This window comes from Poeciliopsis prolifica, unplaced genomic scaffold (genome assembly GCF_027474105.1).
Source record: "Poeciliopsis prolifica strain line A6 unplaced genomic scaffold, Auburn_PproV2 SCAFFOLD020, whole genome shotgun sequence".
Classification (NCBI taxonomy): domain Eukaryota; kingdom Metazoa; phylum Chordata; class Actinopteri; order Cyprinodontiformes; family Poeciliidae; genus Poeciliopsis; species Poeciliopsis prolifica.
In genome coordinates, this window is record NW_026562395.1 from 7,263,205 (window position 1) to 7,287,775 (window position 24,571).

At 42.3% G+C, this 24,571-nt stretch overlaps 1 protein-coding gene across 2 annotated transcripts in view; it reads right to left on the reverse strand.

Moving 5' to 3' along the window:
- Positions 1-24,571, reverse strand: part of tnfrsf21 (tumor necrosis factor receptor superfamily, member 21) — a 38,108-nt gene that overhangs the window by 9,015 nt on the left and 4,522 nt on the right. For both annotated transcript variants that reach the window (XM_055044537.1, XM_055044538.1), the window contains exons 2-4: positions 20,075-20,771; positions 14,320-14,898; positions 4,091-4,356 (exon numbers count right to left, since the gene is read on the reverse strand). In XM_055044537.1, the coding sequence (XP_054900512.1) occupies positions 4,091-4,356; positions 14,320-14,898; positions 20,075-20,771 (1,542 nt within the window). The remainder of the gene's footprint in view (positions 1-4,090; positions 4,357-14,319; positions 14,899-20,074; positions 20,772-24,571) is intronic.

Here is a 24,571-nt window from a genome sequence, read left to right on the forward strand (position 1 = left end):
ATGTCGTGACGAATGCAAAGATCTGTTAAAATCCACACGTTTTTTAATCAGGGAATCTTCAGCTCGTCTTTGTTTAGTTGCGTTTCTGGTTTGGAACAGAAACCTGACCTGTATATAAATGCTTTGTAGGGTTTGTTTCGCTTCCTCTTTAATAGTAGACCATATCTTACGTCTGATATACTCATTCCAACTCCCGACTTTATATTGATCACCCTTTGCATGTTTGCTGTACTGTTGATGTTGTCCTTTGACACATTGCCCTTCAACATTTTTTCCTATAGACATGGTTTAACTCCTTAATCTGAAGTTTTCACTATGATTTCATGAAGGTTTTCCCCCTTCAGCTTGGGTCTGAATGCTGACTTACACACCCCCAGCGGGACAAACACAATCGCAGACGTGATGGCGACGGCCCCCAATTGCACTTAAAAAGGCTCAAGAGGAAATCTTCGAAATTGTCGTCTTTTTCTTTAGAAAGAAAAGCATGTGCTCTTTCGCTCTGGGGCTTGGTGGAGAAGGGACTGAAAGGCTGCTAATGGGAACTAAGCAATGAGCTATGTCACAAATTGCCTTTGATTGTGTCTTTTCATGGTTAAAAAGCAGAATAGGATTACAGCATTTTTGCTCTTTTAGTGGTGGACTGTGAAAGATTGCTCAAAGAAGCAAAGGGAGGCATTTTAGAGTTTCCACATGGTACTGAACACACATGAATTTTCTTTTAACCCTAGTGATGATGGTGCCATGGTTATGTGTCTGACTGCAGAACCATGGCTCAGAGACAATGAAACTGCAAATCAAGGGGTGCTGTGGTGGCACAGCGGCAAAGCACAACCCACATATTGAGGCCACGATCCTCGTGGCGGTGGTTGTAGGTTTGACTCCCGGCCTGGCGACATTTGCGCCATGTCTTCCCCCTCTCTCATGACCCTCTTTCCTGTCTAACTACTTTCAAATGAAGGCTATTAGAGACAAAAAAACCTTAAAAACAAAAGAAACTGCAAATCAAATACCTTAGGAATGACCCAATAATAACATCGCTTAATCTAACCATCGTATCTGGTGACATTCGATGGTTGGAACTTCGGCGCTCACTTGTTGCCTATTTATTTTGGCGAGTAATTCTCAGGCCTCTTGAGGTAACTCATTACTCTCTGACATCTTAATCCCAGACGGTCAGTCGATGCTTCACCTGGTCATGATGCAGCAGAACACTGTCAATCTCACACTGATTGCCAGGGTATTCGATATTCTACCAAATCCCATTCATAGAATGTAATTTGCTGAATTTTACCCAACAATCTAACTTACGAACTCCAGAAAAATTGTTTATTTACTTTCTGATTTTGAGTATCAGGGCAAATTTTAAATGGAGTTCCTGTATAAAGGACATGGTGATAAAAGAAGAGGTTGTTCTGTTCTGTCTTGCAGCTCTGTGTGAACTTTGCTGTGGTCTTCAACATGATGCTTTCATTTACTGCGCTCTCGCAGGAGCTTTAATCAGTCATTCACCGTAGAAGTTGAAAGGCGCAATGCAATCTCTTTCAGACACATAATCCACAAAGGCTTTGCCTCACTTTGCTAGTAAACTCTGATCTCATAAAACGGGGGATTTGTATGTGAAAACCCCCTTATTTTTTCTCTCTCTCATCACTTAAACCATGCGCAAGAGCCACAAAAAATAAATGCTTCCTTACAAGAAGACAAGCATGTGAACCAGAGGTGTCCAAAGTCGGTCCTGGAGGGCCGGCATCCTACACGTTTTAGTTCTCTTCCTGGTGGTACCAACAACCTTTTCATTGACCTTTTTAAAAAGGTCAATGTTCTTCTTAGGCCTTCTGACAAGGCATCATTGGATCCAGGGCATTAAACCAGCGAGAGAACTAAAACACGCAGGATGCCGGGCCTCCAGCACCCACTATGGGCACCGCTGGTTGAAAACCATGACTGTGACATTTTGTTGGTGATGTAGCACAACAATGGACTGTATGCTAACTAATAAATGCTAACCACAAACATGCCACAGGTTGAAACACCAAAGTCTCACCTCAAGATAACATTTCTTCTGTGTAACTAATTATTGTGACATCAGTCCATCAATGTTTCTGTTGATAGATGAGATTAAAAAAAAAAAAAGAGAAGAAGCCTGTTGGCTTTCCATCAAAGCATAGATTCTGGCTCATAACTATTTTAGCATCACTGCAGTGCTGCAAACACACAGCCTGGACGTTCTGTTGAGGTGCTGCTCCAGTCTCTCAGAATGCCTCTAGGCTTTCTGTGAGCAGAAATAGAAATGAGGGAAGAGAGGCGATTACATTCGTCTTCTGTCTGGCTTCAGCTCTCACAGTGAAGCGGGGACAAAAATAGAAACGTCAACAGCAGCAGCAGCAGCAGTAGGGTAACCACCGACACTATGACAAAGCAAAAGCCGGCCTCAGATATCTCCACTGTGTAAGAAGACGCACCGACGCGCTTCCCAAAAATGCAGCACGACTGAGTCATTGAGAATTAAGGACTAACGTGCTGTTCATCAAACGGTCATGACCTCAGAAACAGCCCGTACATTACGACTGTTTCATTTTTCTTGGAATAGCAAAAGTACGAGAAAAAAAAAAAAAAAAAGAAAAAACTTACAATGAGGAAAAGTCAAAGAAGCAAATCTAAATGACTTTAGCATCAGTCATGGACTGATCATCTGATCCTCACAGATGCAAAGTGTACCAAGACTTCAATCTGGATGGAATCTGATTAGTTCTATATTCTATAATCCTGCTTGGCTTGTGCTACACAAACATTGTTCATTTCTTGTGAAAGGGGCAGGGTTAGATGACAACCCAGTTAGCCAAAGAACCTTAGAGGTAAAACTGTTTTGTTTCTGGATGGGGAGTGGATGAGGTTGGTCACATGTTGTTTGCTTGGGTCCATGTGAGAATGATAAGGATGCAGCAAAGAATTGTGGGAATTTTAACTGAGTCAGTTAGTAGGATGGTTGTATTTTCTAAGTGTCGAAAGTATAGTGAAATACATCTAATATATACAATATCAGTAAATATCAGTAACCGGCCATAACAGCCATTTTGGTCATGGATTATACACACACACACACACGCAAAGATATATGTATATATCTTTGCCCATACTTCCCTATTGGTGCATCCTTAGTTTTCAGGAACTTATTATCTTGGAATGTGATGGTAAACGAAGTAGAGAAGTTTGTTTTGCTCTTCTCTTCTTATCGACATGTAGCAGGGCACACCAGGCTTGGTCAAGTTCATAGTGAGAAAAGTAAAACCAGAATTAAACTGACAGTTTCCCAACGTTGGTTCAAGACCAAACCACCTAACCGCCATTTTGCCAGGCAGTTTCATTCTATGCGGTTTTAACAACCTGCACCTTTAACGAGGTGAGGTGATCTGATAATAATAAAGCAGAGATGAAAAAACACACGAATCTGGCTGGTGCGCTTAATGTGCAGACCTGACCTTGGAGAGTGTGGTCAAGAGCACTGATTCAATAAAAATTGTTGAAACAAGAGCAGAAGGACAGGAAAAGAAAGGAGAGAAGCTAAGTAAATGGTGATGAATGATCCAAAATGTCCATAAAGGATTGCAGTGCAAGGTCAAAACTCCTTGAGTTTTACTAAAGTATGCATGCAACAAGTCACGACCTATCGGCACATGTGCACACAGAATCCTGACCCAAATTTGTATTAAAGACTCCCTTATCTCTCTTTTTTTCCCCCTAAGCTTTGGAGAATGCTGCAACACAGGCTGCAATTAGCGCTGAAACATCAAATCATCTTCTAAAAGTGAAGTGGTACTTTAATGTGGGGAATGCAGCTGAGCCTCCGGGATCGGCTTCAGAGGGAAAAATCAGAGAAATCTTGCCTCCCAGATTAGATTTCAGTAAAACAGACATGCAGAGAACAGTGTGTACCAGAACATGTGCGCCTGATGTTGATAGAGCCCTTAATGGAAAAAACATGATGCGAGCAAAGGTCACACATATTGTTGTTTTTTTAATTTTTTCCTGACATCCAGAACAAACTGGTTTGGAGCGCTTCGAGCTGGGTGTAACGTGGACAGAAACGTACCTGTGGGTTGTCCTCCATGATGCAGCGGATCTTCTCCACTACATCGATGCGGCGAAGGCGGTGCAGGGCGTTGATCAGCTTGGCCAGGTTGGCCCCGCTGTCTCGGATGGTCCAGTGCTGCAGCGCGGCGTACGCTCGCTCATGATCGGAGGAGTAGCTGTTTGAGAAGGCGGCCACCTCCCGTTCGGTGGCATTGGCCAGGGACTGATAGATGTCCACCCACTGGTTGCCCACTTGGGCCGCCACCAGCTTCAAGATGTCCACCCCTGAGCAGAACACATACAGAGGGACGCGTGTTGAAAGAATGACCCATTAATGGATGTGAAAGTTCCTACAATGACAATTTACTGGATCTTGTAAGAAATACATGGCTGCTCTCTGTAAGTGACCTACAAAAATACAACAGGACTAAAAGTGGATTTGTGACAGGAGGTTTAGACCCGGCTGCCCATTGAAAACATCTAGACTGGCACTCTACCAGTTTGGAGGTCAGTGAACTGGTACAGAATTGTGAAATGTCTTCAATGAGACTGAGGCTGCTTTGTGGAGCCTGGAACAAGCAGTCAAGTGACATCACTCAATCTCAGCGTGGGCTGGGAAACAATTCATACAAGGGTACAAGACTGGCACCCTGGGGTCAAAGTGAGTTATGTAACGCCATGCAAGTCAGACTACATGTTTACATTATCTGAAGGTCGGTCTGCCAAGTTTTCATAAAAACTGATTAAAATGACATACGGAGTACCGCAAGGTCCATCCTGGGGTCCCTTTTATTTGATACATACAAGTTCACTCTAACTCAGATCATAGGTTATCATAACCATGCAGATTACATACAGCCATGCATCTCAATGTCACCAGGTGACATTGAGATGCACCGAACAAATAAATGTGTGGATGTGCCATAACTTCCTCCAGCTAAACAGAAAGAAAACTAAAGTTGCTGTCATTGGAGCAAAAGGGAGCAATCAAGAGTCAATGCACAACTTCAGTTATTACAGCTGGAAACTAGTGATCAGAATGAAATCTGGGCACAGTGATGAAGTCAGACCTCAACCTTCAGACTCACATAAAGACAGTCACAAAGTTGGCCTTCTGTCACCTGAAGAACATTCCGTAGGATTAAAGGACTAAAGTCTCAGCAAGAGCTGAAGAGATTCATCAAAGTGTTTGTCTTTAGTCACATTGATTACTGCAGCAGTGTCCTCACAGATCTGCATGAAAAAAAGTAAATTACAAATTAAGTTGATTGAGAATGGTGCTGCTGCTCGTGTTCTCACTAAAACTAGGAAAACAGAACATCGCCCCAGTTCTAAAGTCCTTCCACTGGCTCCCTGGAGCTCAGAGAATAGACTTTAAAATACTTCTGCTGGTACATTAATCATTGAATCAGAATCAGAACCAGAACCAAGCATGGAGAACAACCATTTAGTTTTTATGCTCCTCTAATCTGGAGCAAACTTCCAGAAAACGACATAAATGCTGAAAACACAGAGTTCCTTTAAATCAAGCGTTGCCTTTGATTAGTAATAACTCAGACATCATTAATTTTAGTCTGTATTCCAACTTTTCATTACTTTTTCATTACGCCTCTGCCATGCTATCATGTAAAGAGCACTTCCAATTGCTTGGTTGCTGAAACGTGCTATTCAAATAAACTTGTCTTGGCACTTTAGTTCCAATAAATCTCACAATCTGCAACTTTGAAACGCTGACTCAGCAACGACTCAATTCACTTTTACGTTTCGAGTAACTCGTTTAACGCCAACTCGAACTCAGCCTTTTGTTTTCGTGCATCAGCAATTTATTTTGAGTTGCAACAAGGCCAAGGGTATCCTAGTAGATTGCTGGTCAGACTGAGATATTTCTTATTGAGATATGAAGAAATATCTCAATATTGTATCAATATTTTTGTTTCAGTCGCCAAGAGAAAGACTGCGGGAGCTGTTCAGCTGCACTTAACATTTTGAGACATAGTTACCGGGATGAAAGCCTGGCATTCTCAGAACCAAGTCAAGGTTTATCAGTTCGAAACACTTTTCAAAAGAATGTTCTTTCTTCATCGGCGTCTCAACACACGAGGCCCGTCGACGGCAGAAACACGAGCTCATTGTGCTCCTTCCACAGCGAGCACATTAGGTCAAAGGTCATTTGTGGATGGACGAAAACAAACTGTTCAGATGCTGCGTGAGATGGAAGAGTTTGTAGAGCTGCAAGCAAGCAACTGTCTTTATCTAATGTCTCGTTTTGAAATGCGTGGCTTTGACAGGAAGGACGGTGTTACATTTGCTCCGTTGTTGCCCTTCAACCAACCAGCAATGCAGAAAGTGGCAGAAACGAGACACATGCGAACATTTTTCCACCATACGCAGAGGTTATCATTCCCTGCGGCGATATCTAAGGTGTGTCCTCCATGTCTCCTTCTTCCGCCTTTGATATGTAGAAGCTGTCAGATAAAAGCCAACTGAGTCCAAAAGCCCCGAAACCCATCTTGATAGAAAACCTCCTCAGGTTGGAACTTCCTCAAAAACTGACATCCAATATGTCGTGACAGTATGGCATGCAGGATGAAAAGATTGAGCTCCTCTGTGTGTGTGTGGTCCGGTCTAGGAACAGGTCACCGCTAAAATTCTCCGACCAGAGAATAAAATCGTCTGAACTGAAATTGATATGCTGCCGGACAAAACGCAGCCACACACACACACGCACAAAACATACTCGCGCACCCTCAAAACAAACACTGCGTTTCTGGTAACCACCAAACCCAGAGCTGGCCATTAGCTTGCCAGACAGCCCATCTCCATGGTGCGTCGCACTTCCTGGCGCGGCATTTGGAAGTGGCTGCTCGCATATGAGGAAGAAGAAACACTATGCATTCATTGAAAACACATTACATCCAGAAAGGCTCAACATGGCGCGGCGTTCCTCCAGTTTTGATGAGCATCAAGTTGATCCCTGATTATCGTCTGCGGCAGCAAGCATGCTAAGTACATAAATCCAGGATGAGGCGCTCAGACCTGAGAGGAGAGATTAGGCTGCTGTAAGTTCATAGTGACTCGCGGTGTGACACATATATGAGGAATCACATGTACGTCCTGAAAGTACGAACAGAGAAATTAATGAACGCAAAAGTCAAGAGGGAAGTCTTCATGTACATGTGAGGTATGGATGTTTAAAGAGGCAACCAAAAGATGCATCCAAGACTGAAAAGGTCATGGGGTGGCAAGAAGTAATTTGTTCTTGGGTGTTTTTACACCTGATAGTCACTGGACTCGCTTCGATTGGGGACCAGAACTGGACTGATTTCAGCTGCTGCGGATAGTTTTCATACTGCACTGCGACAAACGAGCCAAAGACTTTTAAAAAAGCTGCTCCACCTCATTGCCCGTGGTGGCACTTCACCAAGAACTACTGAGAAGAATGACCTCATAACCTCTGAAGAAGACACAGAGGGCAACTTCCGTCACGAAATGGAAATAAAAATGGAGCGGCATCAGATTTTAGTGGTTGTAGGATTTCTCTTTTGTTGCATCATGAGCCATTTCTTGCGCTAGCGGTAGACTAGCTCGTTTGTTTTGCTTGTATTTACCCAGAATGCTTTGCACTATAGTCTGCTTCTTGTTCTTGGATTGGTTTCCAGTCTACTCGGTGTTCACAGGCGCATTCGACCCGCACCAGGAGTTCACCTTAACCTTACCGATCCCAAGGTTTGTACCAGAGTTTACGGTTTAGGTCCTCCTCATAGTTCAATTGGACATTCACACCTCCCAAAACATTCGAGGCAAACAAACTAAAGTTCGACTTGATTTGACCTGATTCTTTAGACATCATTTGCCAAACTGAAGATCCACATTAACAGATTTTTTTTCTCACATTTCAGATGTAAACAAAGCTCACTTAATCTGACCCCAAAACACTCAAAAAGATTTGATAAAAATCCCTTTAAAACCAAATAAAATCACAACTGTTCCAAATATAACAATTAATAACAAATTTAGGTCCCAAACTGGCTAAACTGTATTCTTGAGTCGTTCCAAGGAAGAGAAAAATATGAACGGAACTAATGAGTTACAAGAATTGAACAACATTATTCATATCCGTTTTATTTGACCTCAATAAGCAGTGTCTCTCTGTCCCAGATGGCTTCAAGCTGAAGCACACACACTCCACTACTTCTGCTCCAGATGATACAGCTGATATTTCATCAGGTCAGAGGAGCTCGCGTGCCGGCCTTTTGGGCAGAGAGCCTGTCAAGTCATATCTGCCTCTCTGGCCTCGACACACTGCGGCAAAAAAGAAATCCCCCCCACGCCGTATACTTCACTAGCTACAGCAAGCTGGACTCGTTTAAATGACCTATATAAGTCACGTGAAGATTCAGTGTGTCAGAGTGCAGATGTGTTAGTCTGGTAAGTGGAAAAACTGAGTTCGATCGAGGCTTATGCCGGATAACGTGTTTGTGTGTTTGCGGTATGGAGAGTCTGCCCTTTAAAGTGACATACTGGTGCCTAAATGGGACAAATCGAGTGATCCAGTAGTGCGTCAACGACGCAAACGTGATTTTTGCATGAGAAGCGCTTAATGAGACAAAGCTCGCCATATTTGTTGCACTGAATGAGACATAAGTCTCAAGACCGACGCTTGACTCATAAATGTGCAAAAAAGTTATTCATCTTACTTGGCGATTTGTTGTTTTCTTTCACAGTGGCATGAACAGATAAGACATCTCAGATCATTGCGATAGAAGACAGATCAAATCTAAGGGGGCTCAGAGTTCTGGAAGAAAAACAGGTTGTGGAGGGCGAAGTGGGCAGAGAAACCCAACAGCGACAGCAAAAACATCAGAGTGAGAAAGATTCATTATCTGTGTTTCTATCAATGTTTTTCAGAAGCATGTTGATGTATCACATTAGGAAAGTTTGGTGGAAACAACAACAATCTGAAAAACACTTTCTCGGTTTTGCAATAAAGTTTTTTCTTACACTGGCGGCTTTTTCAAAAGAGAAAATACATCCTGATGTACCAACATTTACCTCACATGACCTACAAGCTGTTTCTGCTGTCGGTGAGCATTAAAATGTCTTTTTCTACATCTCCAAATAGTCAGTAACATCACCAATACTAGTTCACATGACAGAACAGTTACAACTTCCCTGATGGCAACGCATTCCATGCTAAGCTGGTTTTATTTCAGACACACACTAACGTTTGACCGTGGCGTGTGCAACGCGTCAGTTTGACAATGAGAAACCACTGCGAAGAGAGAAGGCTCGACCTGAACGAATTCAACATCAGGCCGTTCACTTCCTCCACTGCAGGCAGACTACAATTCTATAACAGCGCCGAAAATCAGCGTCATTGTTCACAACTCCTTCTGTTCATTGATGGGCCCGGTTGGAACTCTACCAGTGTTGTGAGGTTTATTGACGAGGTCACACTTATGTGGCTCTTTCAGAGTGAGAGTGGCCCCATAAGCTAAGTGCTATTTTGTTTGTTTTTATTGACAAGCCTTTTCCCAGAAATTGTGTTTTTTTTTTTTTAAACACACATTTCAAACACCACATGGACATGAACAGACCCAAAACGACGCCTCGGCTCCGAGCCCCGTCGCAGTCTGCAGCAGGACGTGAAGCAGGGCGGTGTGTGCGTCAGCATCTTAACAAACACCGTTCAGTTGAATTATTCACGACATAGTCCTCTCCCGTTAATTCAGGAACACACAAAACTAAATTGATGAAATGTGTGTGCAGCTGTGTGGTAGCACAGCAGGCGCTGCGAAACTCCAACCAGGCAACAACCCCCTCAAATTCTGCTCCTTGCAATCAGTCCCAGGCTACCCCGGCCCACCCTGATACTGCACACAGCAGCGTAGTCAAACACATGGCTCCCCGCTGGCTTTGGATGTGGTACTTGGCATTGTTAAAGGTGTGGATGTTTAACGAGGAAGGATGGTGGGCAGGTACAATGTTGTTTTTCTTCACGTTTTCCTCCGTGTCTTTCTTTGGACCTGCATGCTGTAAATAACACAGCTCAAGACCACACCCACCTGATCTTCTCTTCAGGGTATGGCCGTTGCCTTTGTGCTGAGTTTCACTTTCGGGATTAATCTGCTGCCTTGGACACCGCTGGTGTTTTCAATAAAGCCGTGACGACGTGAAATACGTTCTCTGGCAAAGAACCAGAAGGAATAGTTCATTCGGGACCAATGTTTACACACTCCGGGGTTCTGGCAAAACTATAACGGGAATCAAAAGGAATAACAGGTGAAAGACACTTCACCCGCCTCACCTGTTGGTGGTGGTTAGAGGGTCTGGTGATGCTGAATGCATTAGAGCCCCCTTTACTGTCAGACTGTTCCAGGGCAGCTGTGGCTACATAGTAGCTTGCCACCATTGGTGTGTGAATGTTTATGAAGGGGTCAATGAGCTTTGGAGTCGTCTGAACTTGACAAAATGCTATACCAGCACAGACCAGTTGAACACATCCTACTGTCCAGAAAAACACTCAGATGAAGCTGTCGTCGTACGCCTGCAGGATATGCAGACATAGGGGTTGCTAGAAAACTACACGGTTCCCGTGACAACATAGAGCGGCACAAATCTCAATGCACTTTGAACAACTGAATATACTACATGATCGTCAGTATCTGTAGTTACACTGTAATTGCCATTGGCCACTCAAGCCAGCCTTTATTTGGCTTTGCATTTTGAGAATTTCCACTTAAAAATACACACACACCCAAAATATTATTTTTTATCACTTTTGTCATTCATGTCAGCAAGATAGCCAGGGTTGTCACAAATTCAGTAGCTCATCAAATTCGCTGAAGATAATTTATTCAGTGTTCATCACAATGTCTAAAAAAGTTTGGAAATCAAGGATAGTTGTGATTTGGGGTAAAAATAAAGTGTCAAAATTTTTCAAAAATTTTTTGTTCAAATCAAAAACCCGGAAGTTTTGTCTCTTCAGCAAAGCACATAACGAGTAAATCAAGCAAAAATGCTTAGAAAAGTGACTTGGAAAATAATTTCAAAATCTAACTTCATGTTGACAAACTTTTAATCAACAATCAACCAAACAGATTCTGCATCTGCATCTAGAGCCTCCAGATTCACCTGAGGAGAATCAAATGACAACATTCATGTTCTTTTTTATTACTGCATAGCTACAATAGGGAAGGTATACAGAGGAAATTAACCTATTATAGTACAGTTTAGTTGAGGGAAAATGTTCAAAAGTTTCAGGGCTCGTAAATGTCTCGAATGTAACCTTTATGAGACATTTTTGTGATTCCTTTTGTGTGACGGCTCCACCCTCACCACAGCAACACAAACGTGGCCCGGGGCCCCGGAAAGCCCTGCCTGGCCTTACTGTGGAGGAGTAGCATTTTTTACCATTTCCTGGCTGGCTCAGAGCGAATGCCAAGCGGTGCACGTGTGTGATCCATGCTTGAACATTTCCCCTTCTTTTCGCCTTTATTGCCCGACTGCTTTAACTGCTCTAGTAAAGGTGGATTACAACCTTCAAGGGGAGCCAGCCACGCACCTTGGAAGGATTAAGAAGCAGTTTCGTTTTATGTTCCAGAGAATAAATAGCAGCGTAAACTAGCTGTTTGAGTTGCATGTGCATACATATAGCTCCACATAAGTGCATGCATATGGGCACGGCATTACTCATCAGGAGGGAACACACATCGGGAAAACACACATGAGCGCAATAAAGGGAAAGGTTGAAGTGGAAAACAATTCCTCCAAAGCTTTGCTAATGCTCAGCTTTCATTGTGACACACAAACACATTTCATCGGGTCACACTATCGAGATTACTGATCGATTCTATGCGAGGGTTTTAGTACTTTTTGATATTTTTGCTGATTTTTTTTTCCAATTCACACAGCATATTTTATCGTTATTGGAAGAGGTTGACCACCGAAGATAGTTGTTTGGTCAAGCAGTGAAAGGGAAAATGTGTATTAGTTTAAATAGTTTTTTTTGGTTTTTTAAAAAATAAAAATGTTTCAGACATTATTCAACCTCCACTTATTCTATTGCCATGTCCACACCCAGCCACATCTATCTTTGAGAAAATTCTGTATTTATTCACTTTCTTGCTTTGACATGATTTTCAATTAACCCGTTTTAGTAACTTTATCCTCTAAAATGCTATTAAAAAAATATTTAAACCTATTTGTCGACACAAATGAGCACCATATTTAACTCCTAACAGGAAGTCGTTGTTGTTTTTAAGCGCTCTGATTGGCTGGTGTAGGTTTGAGCTTTGCGCTACGCTGCCCCCTATGGGTTTGGCATGTATGAAACAATGCTCAGGGGTGGATTTGTGCAACTGAAAATGTTTCTGAAGCCGGATGATGTTATTTCTGTAAACAATGTCACAGCGACATTCATTTTTATAAAGACATGGCTAAGTTTGTACAAGCCATAACAACTAAATAAAGTCAGTGCAGCAAATACTCTGCTACCTAGTTAGGAAGTAGAGTCAGCATGTGCGGACTTTAATCTCAGTGTGAGAAGAAAGCTAATGAACAGTCAGCATAATGAAGATCAAGGAACACAGAAAGATCCAAGAGAAAATAAAAGAGTATATTGCTGCTCTACCCAGAAGTGGTTGGGCTGAACACAGGAAAGCAGGAAAGGAAAGCATTAATCAGAGAAGCAACCAAGACAACAATAGTGACTCTGGAGGAGCAGCAGTTTCTGTGCAAAGTGGGACGTGCCTTAAAGAACTGGGAGCTCATATGATGGGGAGTTTTTGAATTCATTTGAACAAATTTGAAAAAGTATGTGACGTTCCTTCTGCTTTGAATGTATGCACTACTTTGTCTATGACATAGAAAGTGAAGACAGTCAAATTTGTGGTTTGTACAAATATTTTAGCAATGAGCTGTAGAAGCAACTCTAAACCATCGAATACAATCAACACAGCAGACACAAGAGCGGCAACTGAAATCCTCTTGTCACTGTGTTTGGTTGTTGTTGTTTTTTTGTTTTCTTTTTTCTTCTAAAACTTTATACATCTTGCAAAGCAAAACTACAGCAAGGAAACATTATCATTGACACACATCAATAGCACTCACACTGACACACACCACTGTATTGTTTGATGTACTCTCCTCATTGCTTTCTCTCCATATGTCTCTTTGTTGTCCCGCTGGAGACCCGATCGACCCAATAATGTGCCTTGCCAACCCAACAACAACCCTGGTTCAGCTGAAACCAGATTATTCCAGTTCTCTGTGGGCTGTCACTGAGGGAGCACAGTGTGAGAGAGGCAGGTGGCTCAGCTTCATCTCAACAACACATACACACACACACACACACACACACACATACTAACTTTCAAAGGGGAAACCTGAGTGTATTAACCGAGAGGTGTCCCCTTAGTATTGGGTCACCTTTCTTTGTCTAAGAGAGAAACTGAGACCTTGGAGGTGGAGAAAGCATGTTCCACACCTCCTCATAGAAGGTAACAGATGTAAATACATTTTAGAAGAGAAACAGTGAGTGCAACTGGAAACAGAAAGAAGGAAAGGATTGTGTGCAACAGAAAAACCACACAGAAATAGAGCAATGGCAACAGACAATGTGAAGCCGTAAGAAGGAGACCGAAAAGGGAATGAGAATCAGTAGAATTGGGAAAACTTTGTAAAAGAAAAGACTAAGAGGACCAATATGAAGGTGATGGAAGCAGAAAAGAAAGTTCATGCAGAGGTGAAATTTGAGAACGGAGGTCTGGAAGTGAACCTGAATGTAGACGTTGAGAGAGGACAGCAACAGAAGGGTGGTACAACAGGGTCATGTCCTCATTTGTGTAACCGCTGCCCTGTACAACATGTGCTCTGGGGTACAATTGATTGGATTAGAAGCTAACAGCAGTTCAAACACATCAACACATGGTTCCACATCAGCAGAGGCATGTCGCGACACTCGAGTGGAACCACGAGTGTGCAACATGAATTCAATATTTAGTCATGAAAGCTAAAACTGTGAAGCAGATTAAGGCATCGCTGGTGAGATGCTGAGAACGTCCCAACTGTAGAGTGGTTGATACCTGTTAGAAATCTTCCTACCCTTCAGCAATACCAACTACCTGAAAGGGAACTATTGTATCTAGTTGGGACATAATATACATAAATATTTATACATGGCTAAAAAGTAACCCATCAGCATTAAAGCAGTAGACTAAATGCTAAAACTGAAAGAATCATGCTTACCCTGGCCATTGGAGTAGTAGTAGATCCATTTCTCTCTGGCCTGTGTTGGAGTCCCAGTTGTCTTCTTGTGAATTGCCTTCTCCATGATGCTGCTTGGGTCCTGCATTGGGCCCTTCTTGAGTACCCGAGAGCTCCTCTTGACGCTGCACACCACGATCACAACCAGCACCAGCAGGAGCAGCAGAACTATCATCCACGGCAGATGCTCGTTGATGTCAAAGTGATCATGCATGGTTGGCCTCGGTGACCCTCTGCGGTTGGGTCTGTAGTAGTTGGAGGCTTCACCCGCATTCCCCAAGTTAACCAGGTTACTGATGCCTGTTCCAACCCTAACAACTTCTGGGCCTACTGCACCCTCCATTCTTGGTTTATTTGCCCCAGGCTCAGGATCAGTTTCAGATTCGCCCAATTCTTTCTTGAGATCCATGGCTTGCTTTTGAGCCACCAACAAGGGAGTCCATGACACTTCCTGATTTGGTGGAGTGGGGACGCCAGAAAGGGGAAGCATTAACTCCGCTCCGCCGTCTTCCCCGCCTACAGCTTTCCTCAGTTGAATGGCTGCTGACTGGCTCGAGGGATCTGTGTTGTTTGACAATGGATTTGATGGAGACAAAGATATGGTAATAAGATGAGGAAAAGGAACGGAGATGGTACAGAAGAGATAAGAAGCAACAGAGACACAGACATAGGGAATTAAATTCACTCCATTTGAGATTTGCTCAGGAAAACAGAAGGTATTACAGGAGGAAATCCTCATCTACGCAAACAATCTGGGACACTTTTCCCCGTTTCTGTGTGTGGCATTTACTTAGGAAGAGTCTAGTACTTCTGAGGTGTTGAGATGGTTAGCACTGTATTTTATAAAAACTAATCAAAAAACTGATACAATCAATTGGGGAAGAGTGCTGGAGCTGGATAGAACTTACTCTTGGTTATTATCGACTGCTCGCATGGATCAGGATTCCATCGTGATATCTTATGTTTTAGTAGTTTACGTTAAGCATATGTTCAGTTGAGTGAATTGAATTAGATTTTCTACCCGTTGCTATAAATGATGCTGGAAACTGGCAAACATGGAGTGACACTCTTTGATCATGCCATATGATATTAAGTTTAGAAACTCATCAATTGTCTAACTCTGTGCAAGTAAGCGAGAGAGGTTTGAGGATAACAATTAGCTGACATGACTGTGGAGCAGTGGTCTCAAATTCCAGTTCTTGTGTCTTGCAACTTTTCAGCACATATTAGCTCATTAGCAGAGATCTGTAAACCTCGACTTCGTACTGGTGACACGTTCAGGCATTTAATTCCAGTGCATAGTACATATTCATTCCAGGCTAGTAGGTGACAGTAAAAGCACCTTAAGATACCAACCACAAGTAAAACTCGAAAGAAGAAGAGAGACCTCTTGAGGTTGCAGGACACCGGCCCTTGAGGTCTGGAGTTTGAGACCACTGCTGTGGAGAAATATTTGATCCTTCCATCAGGCTAGTAGGTGTCACTCTACAGGTTAATAATTGAGTGCAAAAGCAAGCATGACCTTCAATTAGCATTTTTAAAGAGTCTTCCCCTGATATTTAGATTGCAGCTATAGCTCCAAATGTTTTAAGTGTGGAGTTTTACGAGGGCCATCATCTGCGACCTCATAAGCCATAGTTCTGCCAGTCTTCCACTGGCCTTAGAACGGCTTAAACCTCTGGGGAAATAATTCAAAACAGTGTCAAAAACACAGTTTAGAAAGATTGGTCCATAATGACGTGATAGCACCGTGCACTCCTGTTCAACCACACCCCAAAAGGAGCACATTGTCGTATTTGGAAGCCATCAGACGGTTGCTACATTGCGGTCATAAAGGGGTAGACATGGTCAGCAAAAATACTCAGATAGAGTGTTGTGCTTAAATGACGTTTGATTGGTATAAAGCAACCCATAGCAACAATTGAGAAAGAAGACCTTTTCCCAATCTCCTATTGTCCAGTTTTGTTGAGGCTGAGTCATGTTTTAGCCCCAGGCTCCTAAAATTAGCCGGTGCAAGTTATAATTTGCTTCAAAGGTCTACATATTGTATGTTCAGAGATGGTTTTCCACATCGCTTAGTTTCAATAGTGGTCATTTAAACGACTGCTGTCTTTCTGCTATTTTAAAACAGTTTTGCTCATCGTCTCCTCAAAGCAGACAACCACATCGAGTCAATTAAAACCACTTTTTTTTTTCATTCTGATGCTCAAACTGAGATGCATAAATGCACCGAGTTCCTTCAGTGCGGCAGGCTGATTCCCTGTTACGTGGCTACTCAGTGTACATTTCAGGCTTTGCTAGAGAATGATTTCAAATTGGTATCATCACTGCAGAGTAAAAAAAAGAAAAGAAAGATAATCATAATGCCGATGAGCTCATCCCCACAAGTTACATTTGGAGGCGACAAAATGCACGCGTCACACAAATTGTGAACCATCAAGCTGTGGCTGATTAAGGACCCTTAATCTCTGTCTGCTCCCACTGCTTTGCTCCAGCCCTGGCTGGTAATCCCACAGCAGATACAGTCCAAAATGGCTCACGCCACAGTTTGCTTATTGATTAAATTGAAGCCAGGGGATACCTAATCAGGATTCGACTCAGCCGAAGGAGCAGTTTGAAAAGTTGTCCTGGCCGACACTTCACAGTCGGTGCTGGACGCATCAGCTGGATGGGTGGAGGCAGTTAGGGTGGTGTGTTGCACCCACCACTAACAACAGCTGCTTAGTGAGTGTTCTCCAGGCATGGAAAAGAAAAAGTTTGTCAATGTCAGTGCGTCACTTCCTGCCATTGATTATCGATGCAATCTCCCTGCTGCTCTCTGTGCTTCAGCAGCCCTAATGACGATGGGATCTGAGTTCCATAATCTCTAAATTGTCATTCTGATGTATAATAATCCTATTTATCCTCTCATCAGCAGAACATTGGCCAGGTGCGACTCTAATCCAGAAATTAAAAGTGACATTTTGACAAGAACTGTAAAGCAGGGAGACAAACCAGTCAATGACAAACACGGGGACAGAGAAGGTGTTGGGGCCTTGGAGAGGCTTTGACTTTATACAGACACACTTTTGAGTATATATATAACAGGATTTGTGGCTTGATTATCTTCCGAAACTAAAACTGTAAGAAAGAAAATGTCTATCAACTCAATCAAAAGAAGTTGTTGAAGTGAAAACCAGTGTGGCAGATGTCTCATAATGGAGAACTTTGCATTAATTCTGCCAGCAGTGTAAAATTGAGTTATTTCTATTGATTGGACAACTGCTTAGCTCAAGATTTATGGGTCTCGAAGGGCAAAGCTAAGAGTTTTTAGTCCAAATTGAGTCTACTGACACTAATCCTATTAGTTTTCAGGGTTAACCATATAAATATGTCCATAAAAAAATACCTTTGGCTTGTTATTACTATCATGAGTTATTATTATTATCATGAGTTTTTTTTATGCTGCAGGCATTTATAGTTCGCGGGCAGAAGCGTACATGCTGAGCATCTACATATGTCTAAATGTGACTTAAAGTGTCATGTATATAACATTTTCACTCCAGGTGGACTAGAGAAAATTAATTTAAAAAGTGCATCGAATGCAAGTTTTAAAAAAAAAATTATGGAAGTTAGTTGCTTAAATATTCTATACTGTATAAAGGTCCGTTTGGATATGCATTTAAGCAGTAAAAAAACTAATAAACTCATCCCATGACGGGTTGAAGAAACAAATCTCACCACCAATTTAGTCAAAATGTCAAAATACTCGATTATGTGAAGAGTGTACCTTTAAATTAGTGGTGGAGCTTAACTGATAGGTCTGTACTTAATTAAATGCAATTAAATCAAAAACCAAATTGGCAAAAGCAACATTTTCAATTTTAAAAAAATTGCTGCCAGCTTAGTGAATGAAGACATATGAGCTCGACTACAAGGATATTTATTGTTCTTGATTTGTTATTTATATTAATAAGCCATCAGATTGGTGGGGATTTCTATTCAATTTTCAGATGTTTCAGGATCCCCTGATCATTCATGGAATTTCTTTAAAAGTGAAAAAATCTTTCTTTAGAAATGTGGACGACAGACGCTGACATTAGCGTTTTGTTTGTCTGCTGCTGCTGCATGTTTAGTTCTGTTTTAAGCTATAAAATATTCACTGATAAGCTAATTGTTTTTAGCACATTTCCAGAGTCCAATCAGATAGTTTTTTTTTTTTTTAAATAAGGTTAACCCCCAGAGGGCCAAGAGATGCAGCTTTGTCGCCCATCATTGTTGCTTGCGAATGTTGCTTGTGCATCGGATTTACAGGCGTACCAGAAACAAAAAAACAAAGGTTCCTCCTCTGGGCTTTTGTACGTAAACGAGCGAATTGTGCTTAAATAATTTCCTGTGCTAGATTCCATAGATTCCATGTATTTAATGAATTTAAAGTCTTAAAGCTTAAATAAAACCTGGAAAAGCCGACAGCCCGCACTGCGTGAGGTGGATACAACAATCAATGCAACATCTCTGCTGAACATTTCTGGTTGCTAGGAGATGTGTGATGTAACCTCCAATTATCTTACTTATAGAAAAAAAAAAAAAAAAGGAACACAAACCGACTTCTTTTACAGAAACTTTACAACTCAATCTAATCTTCCTCTCCTTTCAGAATGAGGGTGAGCCCCGCCCCCCATCTTTCATTGTAAATAGAACAGCCCCAACCACTCGCCCACCCCCCACCACGGTTCTAACAGCTCAGACGGTGTCAAATTAACTGGCTCAAAGGCCATCGATCCCCTGCCAACACAAACAGCAGTGACAGTATTATGGCTGTGGGGGGTTTAGTGGAGGAGAGGTATGCTGGCTATGGATGGTTGATTCTGAGAAATGACTGCGTGGCTGTCTCAGACGGGCATGACGTAAGAACGGGTACAGGCATGACGAGTCAGGCAAACAAAACGGGAAAACGTTGGGGGAACTACCGAGGGTCTTTCCTCCACCAACACCTCCAGTCACCTAGAAAATGCAATCATTCCTGGCATACAGGGTCAGCCTGCTGTTTCCATGCCAACAGAAATCCTACCTATGGGAATTCTAGCCTGAACGAGAGAGGGGGGGGGGGGGGGGGGGGGGGGGATGTGTGCACTGAGGACGTCAAAAAAATACACAATCTGCACCAATGTAACAGTTTTCATAATGTTTCCACATTTCTTCATGTGCAACCACAGCCCTCAGTGTGCTTTACTGGGATTTTTTTGTAATAAACCAACACAAATTATCTCATACATAGTTTAACTTTTTTTTTTTCTAACAAAAATGTGACACACATTTCTATGAAGCGTGACCCAAGTCAAGACTTTGTTGAATCAGCTTTAATGTTGCTACCGGTTCACATTTGGACACGGAAGGTTTTTCTTTTTAAAGTAGCTTCATGTCAGCCAATATATATTCTCCACATATTCTCTATGTAGAGAATACGCAAGGGTCTATTTCCAAGTCTTATCACAGTTTTTCAGTTTTAGGTGTAGACTTTGACAGGGCCATTTTAACACATGAAACACTCCACTGTATGTTTGGGGTTGTTTTCTTATATTCTTAAGTGAACCTTAAAACTTCCACACTTTTAATTCTTCTAACAAGTTTTCTTACCAAATGCAGTCACTTATGTTTTGTGTCATTTCTCCTCTTGGGATTTGCTTTCACTGAGTCAAATAAATACCTGAATGGGAATTCTTCTCAACAAAAGAGAAGTGTGTTATGGCCGCCTCACCTTTACGTGCATGTCCATTCAACGATGGGGAGACCGAGGACATCATCGTCTCCTGAACAAACACAGCCTGCGCAGGCCCCAGTGGAGCGGTCGGAGGAACAGATGACAAAGTGGCAGAAGGGGGTCCACACACGTTGTCCGTCTGTCTTGTCCCCGGTGTCAACAGCAGTCTTGCCAGAGCTTTGCAGTTCGTGTGATTTCTGCAACTCATGGCGCTGGATTCCACCTGAGAAAACGTGCCCTTCGTGCACGGCTTGCAGAGAACGTCTTCCTTTTCGGTACCGCGCCTTTTCACCCGGGACCCCGGCGGGCACAGGGAGTGGGGCTTGCACTCCAAACCGTCGGCCTTCGACAGAAATGTGTTGGGCGGACAGGTGCAGACTCGGTCCTGGGTGGCCGTGCAGGGCGCCTTCTCGACGAAGCCCACGGGACACGGAGCCCTGCAGCGGTGGCATTGCTGGACGCCGTTCTCTCCCCGTGTGAAGGTGCCCCTGGGGCAGGGGCTGCACTCCCTCACTGTTGTCGGAGAGCAGTGGACGGAGACGTAGGTGCCTGCTGGGCACTTGTCACAGACCAGCTGGGTGCCAGAGTCCCGGTCTGTGTGCTGATAGTGGCGTGGAGAGAGGAGGGGCTGGTCGTCTGCGGTGGATGTGGTCAAAGCTCGGGCTGAGATGTCAGCCACCACCGTGCACAGGAGCTGAGAGGAGAACAGGAAAGAGCAGGTGAGTTGGTTTGGAATATGAATTATTTTCATCTTGCTTTGGCAGGATCTTCTGACATCGGCTTCCTCTGTTCAGATGGTAGTTGAAGACATCAGTGCCAAAGTTACTAACTGTTGGAATAATTGTATGTAAGTTATCCCATGTATTGTTTTTCTTACTATGTATGTTGGAATGCTGTAAAACTGTTACTGTGAAGATTAACTACTTATTCTGTTTGTTGTCCGGAACAAGATTATCACGTACAAGATAATTGTGTTACATAGAAGAAGATGCAATCACAATATACATTATCAAAGTACTGTCTTTGCATCTCCTGAGGTTACAGTTTGTTTGTTGTCCCTGGGGTCATAAAGTTCAGTTCCTGAGACTTTGGGTTGCATGCAAACGACCCATTCTTCCTATCAGGCTGGATGTTGCCCTGGCCATCCGAGGTGACAGAATCATCATCACTTCAAAGATAAAAGAAACACAAATTGATCCCAGGGGCATTGTATTCTCCTGGTCTTTGTATTTGTATCTAACACTTAGTTGGGAATTGAGAACTGGCACTGTAGCTGTGTGATGAATTGTTTACCCAATCCCTTTTAGAGCTACAGTGTCCTTGTGTAACCAGGGTGACCTAAGAAAATAAAAGGCGTTGAGAGCCAAGACGTACTCAGAGTGTGTTGGAGATTGTAACTGATGTACGTCTCTGGGGCACTCTCCTCGCGAGTAAAACTTAACTGATGTGTTCTGTCTTTCTTTCCAGGTAGTGTTTTACTAATGTTAGGGGTTTAAACCTGACACTAACATCACTTTTTTTGTCCTGATTTGTGGCTGCACATGTAAAAGCTGAAGTGTGTTAAGTTACAGTTACATCCTGAAACCTCTGCCATCGTAGAATTCCTCATAATGAAACTCAGTGACTCATCCTGAGACTCAACCAGCACGGAGTTCGTGGGCTTTTTGTCACAGCTGATGATTCATCCCCCAGTGTAAGCTGGAGTTATTGCTTTGCCTCCACAGAATGCCCTCTGACCTCTGCTCGGAAGTTGTCAGCTTCCTGGTTTTGGTGGAATTACACACACTTGTGGGTTCAGCATCACAGACATATATATTGAGTCATACCTGCAACATGAAAGGCACAGATATTCCGCTGTGGAGAAACTTAATGCATCATTTTGTAGTTTAATTAAGTTTTAACTCTCAAACTAAAGATGGTAAAAGCTGCTCCACATGGTAAAGCTGTGTGGTTTAAAGAGTGCAATACTTTCTGAAACAAATGGACCATACAGCCTGAACTACACCAGTAAACAGTGGTCTGCTGGTGAGAAGTGTCATGTAATGTACATATGTGCATAGCCTGAGTCAGTTAAACAAAGTGCCCTTCACAGTAGTAAACCGAGGGTCGGACGTTCTGTTTTAGGATTTGCTGCTATGATGCTGTTTCTCCTAAATCGTTTAATTTAGAAACTTTGCGGTTGTGCAGTTCATGGTTCCCCTGGTGAAAGAAGATCCAGGGTTCTTCTTTGTCTGGACCATACACATTGTCTATGGCTGTTTGTCCTGTGAGTCGATGTTTTGCTTTGTGATAGCACGTATTGAAAATAGGTGGATCTTTTAGTGGTACATCATCCAACAGGAGAGAACCTTCTAAAGAATCCCACTTTTGTCTCACCCGTCCCCTGAATAGGTCCCCAAAGATCCTGGGATGTTTTTTTAGCACATGTGCAATGGGGCAGGGTGTTCTTTTGAGTCACTAGTGAGTTTAGACTTGGAACTCTCCCATGCTGCTATTCTTGTTGCTGAATCATGAACACTGACGTTAACTAAGTAAAGCGAGGCCTGGAGTATGTTCGGTGTTTGTGTTTTATGAATTCCATACAACACAAATAAATTGGATAAATTGATGATAATCTATAGTCCAATCAATAGGCCATCACCCCTATTGGACTGATGTTGTTCGGCCAGTCCAGTAATTGAAAAGTTAATTATAATTTAATTGTTCATTATACACATATGTTTTTTAATGTGTGGATAATGTCTCTGACTCTGGTTTAATAGAGTCCCAAAGCTTTCAAAATGGCTTTTCAAGCCCTTCCAGGCTGAGAAATGTAAATGAAAAACATAGGCTCAGGTAGGACAGCGTAGTTAAAATTTATTTAAAATATATCAGATCAGATTTCGTACAGTGCATATTTAGTCTTTGGGGGCTATAGTTGTTTCCCATATCTTTAAGTGTTTTCTTAATCTGATACAGGGCACATACCTTCCTTAACTCTTTTTAGCCTTATAACTTGTTTACCAGTCCATGTTACTTGTTACTAAGCCTTCACTAGGAAGATTTTACACCCAGATCACATAGGAGTTGAAAGGACAAATCTGTGGTATGATTGGAAGTATTTTTTGAAAAGTAATTTCCAAAACTCAGTCTTTACAGCAATTACACAAACACTAGCAATACCTTCAGTGTTGTCCCTTCATCCACCAGTCCACTGCCCTTCCATCACCACAACATCCTTTCAGTCCATTGTGTTCATTCCCAGAACCTCATCCATAAACATCAGAGAGTGTCGTCAGCGTACAGCGTCCAACTCTGTTGCGTCAGTGAAATCAATGCGTTCATTCACATCCATGTTCAAAGTGAAAAATTCCAGCAGGGAGCACGTGTCGTGGGAAAATGAGAACATTCTGCTGGTTCCAGGGAACAATGGACAATCTGCCCCGACCTCAGCTTGACCCTTATTGTTGCGTACTTATTTACCAATCAGTGTGAGTTTTGATCAAAATCTTAAATAAAGGAAAAGTGTTTCTATGTTGGAAAAGGTACTAAGTATCCAAATGTTATTCAATGGAAAATTTTGAATAATTCTGGAAAAATATTTGTTTTTTCCAGTACTAAGATATGCTGTTCATCCAAACAGTGTGCACACCTGTGGTAAAGAGCCGTATCCCTGTATAACATCATGAGATATGTCAGATGGAGGTCATTCCAAAGCAGCATTAGACTGTTTGAACTCACATTTATGCTGAAAAGTCAACTATGGTTTTCTAGCAGACACAGGAAGGTTTTGGGAACTGACTGGTATTCAAAATTGTCATAAAGAAACACATATTGAAATTTCAAGTACACACTACGCACATAATATTCTTGCATTGCCTTCAGGTTCTTAGCAGCCATTTTGTCCCATTTCAAACTTAATTGTCCTGTATTTTCTGTAACTAAAGATGGCTGACTTCGCTGTGCCACGGTCACTGTTGGCATCATAAATCTCCATAACCGCTCATTTTTTTATGCAGAAATGTATTGATAAATTACCAAACAATGCAAATTTACAATAATGAGGCCATTTCTTTTTTCTTTTTTTTTAAAAGTAGCATTGTTAACCGAACAGCGAATGTCTCAGACAGCAGGAATAAATGCCGTTTGTACCCTTCTCTTGACTGAAACCTTGATACAGTGATGCTCCTCAGCAAACTGTCCACTAACTATGGCATTACTAAAGAATGAGCTGATATCAGGACAATCCTTCAGGGACAGCAGAGCTTTCACTATAGCATTAACTAAAGGCTGTGCAGACTTGTGCAATCAGGCTCCTGGAGTGTTTTTATCTTCTACATTTTCAGATTTGAGGCCCGGAATTTATATAACTGGTACTTTATCCAACGTAAACATAGATTTGAATTTTGTTTGTCTTCTAGAAGAAATACTCACCGGTTCTTTTAAAGACTGAGACTACAGGGTTAAAAGGCTGCTGATTGGTCCAGGTCAAGGCTCCATCTTTTGGGCTTTCTG